General features: G+C 39.7%; 1 protein-coding gene across 4 annotated transcripts in view; it reads left to right on the plus strand.

The window, feature by feature from the left end:
- DOCK4 (dedicator of cytokinesis 4) overlaps positions 1 to 9,595 on the plus strand; it is a 164,464-nt gene that overhangs the window by 87,560 nt on the left and 67,309 nt on the right. For all 4 annotated transcript variants that reach the window (XM_014588159.2, XM_014588162.2, XM_014588161.2 and 1 more), the window contains exons 15-16: positions 4,512 to 4,660; positions 6,358 to 6,443. In XM_014588159.2, the coding sequence (XP_014443645.1) occupies positions 4,512 to 4,660; positions 6,358 to 6,443 (235 nt within the window). The remainder of the gene's footprint in view (positions 1 to 4,511; positions 4,661 to 6,357; positions 6,444 to 9,595) is intronic.

The raw sequence follows: 9,595 nt of genomic DNA on the forward strand, positions 1-9,595 counted from the left end.
CAGAGCCTCCTATCTCTCCCTCACTGCCACCTTGGTCTCCTGGGATGGGCAAGATCCTGGTCAGAGAGTCTTTGACAAAGGGAACTAACTGATTCTTAGGTTCTCACTGCTCTATCAGAGCTCTTGGTTGCATTTGACAGACACAAAGTCCAAAGCATTCCAATTACACCAGTGTTAAATATATCACCTTATGCAGCTGGGAAGCCTTCAGATGGATCTGGCTTTGATCATGACTTCTCAAGAGTGTTTTCTAGCTCTCTTTTGCTCTGAATACTGATTTTATTCACAGGCAGACTCTTCACATTCAGTGGAAAATGGCTGCTGCCTGCTTTAAGCCTATTTCTTCTTTCCTAGAGGCTCTTGGGAAAAAAACAAATAAACAAACAATAACTCCCTCAGGTCTGATTGTCCCCGCTGGGTGGTATGCCTATCATGAACCAGTCCATGGGGCAAGGGAGGACGCTGTTATTTTAACAAGACCTGTGTTATATACCCATTCCTGAGGCTGGGGTGGTAGAGTGAGGGCTCCCCATTCCCATTTTCAGCTGCACAGAATAATAGACATGTAATTCCTTCAATGACAAGATGCTGACCAAGTGGCATATACGACTATACTCTCCCAGCAGAAAGCAAAAAAGTTCTTCCTCCCCACCTTTTCACATTTCTGGTTTATCCGCTTCCTTGCCTGTATCCTCAGGAAACTTTAAGAGGGAACACAGGCAATCCTTGCCAGCTTACCCTTTTTTTATTTTTACTCATTAACTCACTGTAATCAGGTTTCCCTTGATATTACTTTTCTGCCAAATCCAAAGGCCTATGTGGAGTCCCATTCACAGGGATAATATCTGGCACTGTGGTTGACAAGAACTCATTCCAGAGCTTGGTTTCAAAGGCTAGACATGAGCCGAGTGACTTAAAAGTTGCTTCACTTAAGATTTTAGTTGCTTTTTCTGTAAGTGGGAAGTTGATAATTTCTACTGCCTGGAGTTGTTGCCAGGGAATAAATGAACTCATACATGTAAAACAGCCCACGAGTGCCTGCCATAGAGTCAGAGCTTCCAAGTGCCAGCTGCTGTGATTAATGACACCTCATTTGATCTTCTTGGCTGTCCTTTCCTCCAAAAGTCTTCTCTTCTCCACCATGCCACATCACCCTTCCCCATTATTTCTTTCCTCTCCCAACCCCATCTCAGTAGTTGTCCTCTCTTCTTGTATTAGAATGTATATGCTCAGGGCCTCCACTGCTCACTTTCCCCTTTTGTTTTTCTATACGTTTGCCAAAGTGATTTTATTCACCCTGGTGACATCAAACCCTGTTTATGACTTACAGTTCTGAAATAGTCCATCTCCAGTGTGGACCTCGGGCCTTAACCCCTGTATCAGGCTTGTTGCTGTCAGCTGGAGTAGTCAGTGTTAGGAGTCCCTCAAACAGGCCCCAGACCGAAGTCATTCCCCACTCCCATCTTGAACTGGTGCCTTTTTCTACTCTTGGCCTCATTTGACAAGTGGTATTCACTGTCACTTTCCCTCTGCATTCAGGCCAGGAATATTCCTCAAATCTGGCTTCTTCTCTTCATGACCATGGCTATGGTTTTGGGCCAGTCTTCACTTTGGAGCATCAGTGTCACCACTGTGACATCAGTGTCACTGCTATCTTTCACACTAACCCCAAAGTTATGGTCCTACGAAACAGTGATTATAGCCACCAGCACCCACAGCTGAACTGCACCCTTCTGCCATTCAGTTTGGCTTACAAGCCAAGCCATCCTCCATTCCAGCACATCTCTCATCTAACACACTGAAATTCCGGGTGTAGCAGGCCTACACAGGCTATTTCTTCTCTAGAAACAACCTCTACTCATGGGTTAGACCAGCTGCTTCTTATGGCCCCCACCACCATCCAGATGAAATTGCACCTCCAAGCAGTTTTATTCAGTTCTCTCAAGTAGAATGAGTTGTGCCATGTTTATTATTTTTTTTTTTGATACTAGATGTATATCTTTACAATAGCCCAGATTTTTATTGTGACTTAACTAGTTATAAGTATCTCTCTTAATGGGAATATTCAAAACACAAAAGGCGGGCTAGCAGGTGGCATGGTGGTTAAGGTTGAACACCCCTATGGCCAACCACAGTTTGAGTCCTGGACTTGAAAATCACACTAGGTATGAATGCATGCATGCCCAAAATCCCAGGGGGAGAATAGAGAAAGGATTGCAGGGTGACCATCCCTCCTGGGGCGTGATTTCTCACTTTCCCTCATACCATCTCTCTCTCTCCAGAGAGGGCACATGCCCTATGGCAACATCCTAAAAACAATAAATATTTAAAGATTTTTAAAAAATAAATAATCAAGGGACCAGCAGTTAGCGTAATGACTATGTCACTGGACTCCCATGTAGTTGACCATGGTTCAAGACCTGGACCCAGTGGCTTAAACTCACGCTGAGTGCGTGTGCATGCATGCCCAAGATACCGAGAGGAGAAAGGAGGAGAAAGGATTGCGGCATGGCCATCCCCCCCCGGGGGGGGGGTGATTTCTTGCTTTCTATCTCTCTGTCTCTGTCTTTCCAGCAAGCACACACACCCTATAGCAAAAACCTATATTTCTCAACTTTCTAAACTTTCTTTTAAACAAATAATTTGTCCCTTATCAAAACAAGTTCAGGAAAGAAGAGCCTACCATTTCTTTCTCTCTTTGCATTTGTAATTATTTTAATAATTAAAAATTCAAGCTGTTGCTCTGGATGCTATAAACCCTTACTGAGGAAAGTTGATTAGAAAGAGAGAGGATTCCATGGCCCATTAAAAAAGAAAAAAGCTTCCTTAAATTCAGTATAAGCTTAAACTATACATTTGTGCTCTGGATTTGTTATACAAAGTGCCACTTGCACATATATGTCTGAGCCCTGGGGTCACTTTAATGGCTTCTAATACAAAAAGCAGAATAGAGAAAACTCATTAATGTAAAGGCATTTAACTCTGAAATTGGTCAGTAACTAAGCAGTAGGATTCTCTTTGTATTCAACCCCACTACAAAAGATCAAAGGTAGGAATGAGTAATAGGAGGAAATTACCCTTTTCATGAAATCAGCTATCTTCAGCTCAGCCTCCCAACTTGTTCTGTGGGTTCTAAGTGTGTGCTCTCAGTTTCATATGCTTTCAGATTTGATGCTGAAGGTTAGCCCTTGAGAAGAATATATATTTCTTTCTTTTTTTTTTTTTTTGAGGGAGAGAGTTTTTGCTACAGGGCATGTGCACTTGCTAGAGAGACAGAAAGCAAAAAATCACCCCCCAAGGGAGATAGCCACGCAACAATCCCTTCTCCTCCATTCTCCTCTGGGATTTTGGGCATACACACACTCATCCCCAGCATGAGGTTTAAGCCTCCGGGTCCAGGACTCAAACCAGGGTCGACTACGTGAGAGTACAACGACATAACCATTTTGTCATCTGCTGGTCCCAAGAATGTATATTTCATGGTATTCAGCATTTTTATCATAAAATTAGAAATGCCTCCGTGAAATTTACTATAGAAGATGAATTTGATTTACCATAGAAGAGAATAAAGATTTAACACCCACCTGCTATGTGAAATCATCTTTGTCCATGCCATTCCCTTTCTGTTCCTCTGAATTATCAATATGATACCATTTTAAGTTCATGATTGTTATGTTGCAGTCTTTTCAGAAAATGTTCATATTGGGGGGCCACCATTTAGATTTTTATTTAGGCTTCATGTTTATTATGTTATAAAAAATAAGAAAGTTGTATAATACAGATAAAGAATACCTTTTTCGGGACCAGCAATTAGCGTAATGGCTATGTCGCTGGACTCCCATGTAGTCGACCGCAGTTCGGGTCCCGGACCTGGTGGCTTAAAATTCGCACTGGGTGCATGTGCGTGCGTGCCCAAGATCCAGAGAGGAGAATGGAGGAGAAGGGATTGCGGCATGGCCATCCCCCCAGGGGGTGATTTCTCATTTTCTGTCTCTCTGTCTCTCTCTGTCTATTTGGCAAACGCACGCACTCTATAGCAAAAACCTCTCAAAAAAAAAAAAAAGAATACCTTTTTCAGGTATGAAAATCACCCTTAATCTCATCATGCAGAGATAACACCATAATTAACATGAAAGGATATAATATAGACTATCATCTATCTGTGTGAAATATATATCTATAGAAGATATTCCTATACCTACTGTACTGCACTTTGCTTTTTTAGTTAATTATATGGAAAACTTTCTCTTATGTTATTCTTCTTCAGCCTCATGTTTAATGACTGCATAAAAATGTTCATGTATTGCTATGTAATAACACACATAACCGTTTCCTGATGATTTATATAATGTTTTCTTATATCTTATGGATTATTTTCTTTTCTTGTTTGAGTACATAACTATAACTGAAGAGACTTAAGTCAGTAGTTTTAAATGAATTTGATAACATTAATTTTCTGAAATTATATTAAGACTAAATATAGTGATGCTACCAAATTTTGTTCATTGTAGGAGAACACAAGCTTCATTTCATCCCTGCCTTGATTGGCCCCTTCCTAGAAGTGACCCTGATACCCCAGCCAGATCTGCGGAATGTCATGATTCCTATTTTTCATGATATGATGGATTGGGAGCAGAGGCGCAGTGGCAACTTTAAACAGGTAAGCAGAAGTGCTCCTCTTCATCATCCTTGGAAGAGCTTCAGTTCTCTTCAAGCATCCCTGAACTTCCAGATTCACCTCTGCATGGGGATATGCACCCGACCTAGATCCCAGGCAGGCCTGTCCACTCCCAAGCCATGAGGGCTTGGACTCTTCTCCCTGATCCTGGGTTCCCTGACCCTCCAGGCAAGCCCTGAAAAGCCATTTAATTCCCTTGCAGCTAAAACACTCTGTGCCTTCCCAGGCCTGTGTTTAGGAACTAGCAGGGACTTTATTTGTTCCCAGTTGGAACAGCACAAAGGAATCAGAGGGTTAATGATTCTTGAAATCGTTGGGCTCTCAGTGGTCTACACATTGTGTTCGGTGAGTGGCTTCGCTTTGAGCATTTGATTCACAGTATGTTTTATTGCTCTTTGCTGGAAGCATTGAGAATTAATTTCAAGGAAAAAGCAGTGGAAATTCTTGCAAAGGAAATTCCACGGGGATGAGCCTATCATTTCTCGTTCACATAGGTTCTGATAGCTCTGCTCCAGTTCAGGGAAGACAGATGTTCTTATTACAAAACCAGATTTCATAAGGAATTGGCTGTTTTTGCCATGCCATGGAGACTGTAGGCCAGCTGTCACTCATACAGTCACTGCGCTAACTTGTGTGCCCACGGGATTTGGTCCTTCTTCATGCTTCTCCAAATAAAGCCTTCCTCAAATCTTAAAGACAGTTGTCAACTGCACAAGCGATCTGATTGCATACGTACTAATAGGACCCTCCTATAGCCCAGAACATGTGTATCTCACCCTTACAGGTATAGACATTTATCTTCAAGGCTGCTCGGAGATAAATGAAAGGCTGTTTTTAAATTGTACATTTGTAAGGGCAGGACCCACTTTCCTTCCCCCTTGTCTTTATCTCTTGATTGAAATTTAGTTTAAAGGAATAATTAGGCCTCTTCCTTTGACAAAGTCAAATATTCTTTCCAACCCCTAATTGCTTTAAGTCTCTCTGGTCACACAGAGCTTTTCATTTTCTGCCTCCTCTTCTGCTTCAGACAGATGAAGGGATTTTTTTCCCCTTCCTGATAGTCAAGTTCCAAAGGATTTATGTCCTTGAAAATATAAATGTTTTGACTACAGTTTTCAGGAAATATGTCCTTTCTCCTGCTGCTTATTGCTGACTTAGAATATTTCTATGGATCTACCATCTGTACATGAATAGGGCAAGTTCTCAATTTCAGTAAAGATTTAGTGCAACCTCAAAGTGTTCTGAGAAAGAAAATAGATATAGAACACATCAAAGATTTAAATTAATGTATGTGGATATGTTAGTTTGCTGATGTTCTTATATATAGTGATTTAAAAAAATGAAAAAAATGTAATAGGGCTTGCCAGTTTTTATAGCCCCTAAAAAAAGAATTCAAATGTTTAAACTGGATTGCAAACATTTGTGTTTGAATCAACAAATAGATAGATGTCTTTGGCAGCAATAAATGCTACCCAGCCGGGAATCTGAAGTCATGTAACTCCATCTAAATAAGCTCCCTGGAATTCCAAAGGATGTCTGCTATTAACTACAGCTGATAATGCCACTTTCACAAAATTTACCGTGGCTTTTTTCCCTGCCATAAATAAATGTTTTACTTGGCCTGGAATTCCTATTTGTGGAGGGAAGGAAAGAAAGAGTAATATTTGTGTATATTTCAGGTGGAAGCCAAGCTAATTGACAAGCTGGATAGCCTGATGTCAGAAGGGAAAGGTGATGAAACATACCGTGAGCTCTTCAACAGTATGTGAGTAAATATGTTTATCTCAAGTTCATTCTGTTCAGGGGATTCGGTGTCAGGATTGAGCCACTCTTACCCGCTGTCGCTGAGAGCTGCAAAGACAGCTTGGGTCTCCCAGGAGTGCTTTGTCTTTGAGGAGTGTGAAATAAAGGATAATTGCTTAACTCCAGCCAATGGATCTTATTATGTTGATGCTTAGACCCATTTCCTTATTTTAATCTCTGCTTGGGACAGGTCACACATGTCACATAACAAATCTTACTCTTTTCATGCCTAATAACTTGAAAATCATTGCAGCCAGATAATGATTGTAAGTAGGGTTATGAGTGCCAGAGGGAAAGGGTTTGATTGTCATGTTTGTGTGCAGTGCTTTTCCCCAAAAAACATATCCTTAGCTGATTTGCTGTTGGGAAAATTAATCGAGTTTGTATCTGTTCGTCAACACCTGATTGAATTCATCAATACTGGTTGTTCCTCATGCATGATTCATTGCTTCCTAAATGCCTCTCATTAGACTCACAGAAGCAAATCATTTTTAGTAAATTCTCTGTTTTGAATTGAAACACAGGATGCAGAGAAATAGTGGTGTGCTATAAAGGGACTTTGAGGTTGTCAAAGTCAGTGGAGTCAGATCACAGTCACAGGACGAATTGTTTGGACCGAATATTCGTTTGTTGTGTTGAAATGGCCAGAGAGGGCATGTGAGAATGTTTTAGTGCTTAGGAATTTCACTTTGGGCACTTGCTTCCTCTGCAGTTTTCTATGGGTCTTAGTGATTTTCAAACTCAGTATATCTAGTATATCTACCAAATGTATCTTGTTAAAGAATTAACTCATTGTGCTTGGAAAACATTCGTAATTTTTCAAAAGTGCAAATATAATTCCGCAGTATACTTTACAGTTATAAAATATACTTACATTTGTTTTGATGTCCAAGTATCACCTAAAACCAAACGTTCATGCTTTAGTATAGGGACCAAGTGTAAAATTCTAGAAGCCATCTTATGATCATTCATGTACAACAGTGGAAATATTAATATGTAGGTTTGAAAATATTCCTAGCAACTGATAAGTTGGATGGAGTTCAGCTTCCCTGATTCAAAATCATTCTGGAAGCTTTCAAGAAAATTACATTGAAAGCAAAAGCCAAGAAGGGGTGTACTGACTTCATGCGGCAGTGGTAGGTGATTAAATAGACCTTTTGTAGTGAACCCAGAACAAAACCGTTCTCTTCTGATACTGTAATTAAGCCAGAACTTTTAATAATTATTGACCAAGCTCTCGCTCATTCTCGTGTCCAATGTGTCTGTCTTTCACGACAACTAGAGTTTAAGCAAGAATTCTGATTAAAACCTCATCCAATATAATAAATTGCTTTTGAAAACTACTCTCATTTCAGTTACCAGTCCTTGGTTTGAACAAAGAACTAAAATGAGAACGCGCTCAGTGAAATGAATCTCTTGAGATTTGTGATTAATTATTTATAAAACATCCACAAGATTAATAAATACGCACATAGTTCTATAGTGCCTCTTATCTGCTTTAATAAAGGCCTGGTAGCATGCAATTTGGATTGCTTATGTATAAATATGACTTTGAAATAGAAGATGTAGCTTGACATTAGAATCAAACCAGTAATTAAAACATTAAACCTATGTAGTTAGGACTATTTTAAGATGGTTGATTCATCCAATGAACATTTTTATTCTTTCGCTGATTTTTAGCATATGACTAGAAATGAGAGAATAAATATTTTTCTTTCATGCTTTTATGATCAGCATATTGGGAATAAATCAAATCTAAAGTGATAATTAAATATCATTACTACCTGGGCTCAGAAAAGAAAGTGGAAATGTAACTATATTTCAGGAAACAATAAAATGCTTTTTTTGGCAATAGAAATCACAATGAATTAGTAGACTCACAATGAGCCACTGCACACATTATGAATTAGGAACACACGCTGTTACGGTACAGACTCTCATTTGTCCTCTGTAATTCAAGTCTAAAAAATCTTAAAATGTGTTTGGAAGCTGAAAGTAGTGATCCAGCTAAAATGCAGGCCTTGCCAAAATATCCCCCTGAAGACTTTACATATACATGAAGTATATGTATGTGGGAAGGGAGGAAAATTTCATGGAAAAAATGAATTAAAGGTACAAGTTTGTTTTAGTGCTAAAAAGTTTAAATTTATCATATCCATTTTCCATGAGCTTTCGAAGGCCCCTCATATAAAACCTTTCTTTCTACATATTTATCTTTTCCAAACCCCAATAGTATTTTCATCTACCCATATGGTATCTTTTTAAAGTAAGTGAAATCTATTATTTTTGATAACCCTGAAACTGTAGACTATAGATGCCAATGTGAAATAGCCAGAATAGGGACCAGCAGTTGGCATAATGGCTATGTTTTTGGACTCCTATGTAGCCGACCACAGTTTGAGTCCCAGACCTGGTGGCTTAAACTCATTCTGACCACATGCGCTTGCGTGCCCAAGATACCGAGAGGAGAATGGAGGACAAGGGATTGCGGCTTGGCCCTCCCTACTGGGGGGTGATTTCTTGCTTTCTGTCTCTCTGTCTCTCCTTCTGGTGAGTGCACGCACCCTATAGCATAAACATCTCCAAAAAAAGAAAAAGAAAAAGAAAAAAAAAAAAAAGGAAATAGCCAGAATAGAGTATGAAACTAAATTGTGTTTCTTCTGGCTCCGGAGAGTCATTTATTCAGCTTTACTGATTGAACACCACCCCGTGCCTGCGACAGGTGCTCCTGTAGGACTGGAGTACTGTGGTAACAGTGTTGTAGGAGTACACAGCAGAGCTGTCCAGTCAAGGAGGTTCAAAAGGGTTACCAGAAGATGTAACTTCCGTCTCCATTCTTTCCTAGTCCTTCATTCTGCTTTCTCTTATGTTGTTCTTTATTTTCTTTTTAAGAATTATATTTATTATTTTAACTTTATTTATGTACGTATTTAAATTTGATCAGAGTGAGAGAGAGAAAGAGAAAGAGAGAGAAAGTCAGAAAGCAAGTCGCCAGGAGGTCCGGGACTCGAACCATGGTCAGCCATGTCAGAGTCCAGCAGCCTTAACCACCATGCCACTTGCCAGCTCCTCTCTTGTTTTTTTTGTTTGTTTGTTTGTTTGTTTTTTTTTTTT

This window comes from Tupaia chinensis, unplaced genomic scaffold, assembly GCF_000334495.1.
Source record: "Tupaia chinensis unplaced genomic scaffold, TupChi_1.0 Scaffold000262_1, whole genome shotgun sequence".
In the NCBI taxonomy this organism is placed as follows: domain Eukaryota; kingdom Metazoa; phylum Chordata; class Mammalia; order Scandentia; family Tupaiidae; genus Tupaia; species Tupaia belangeri.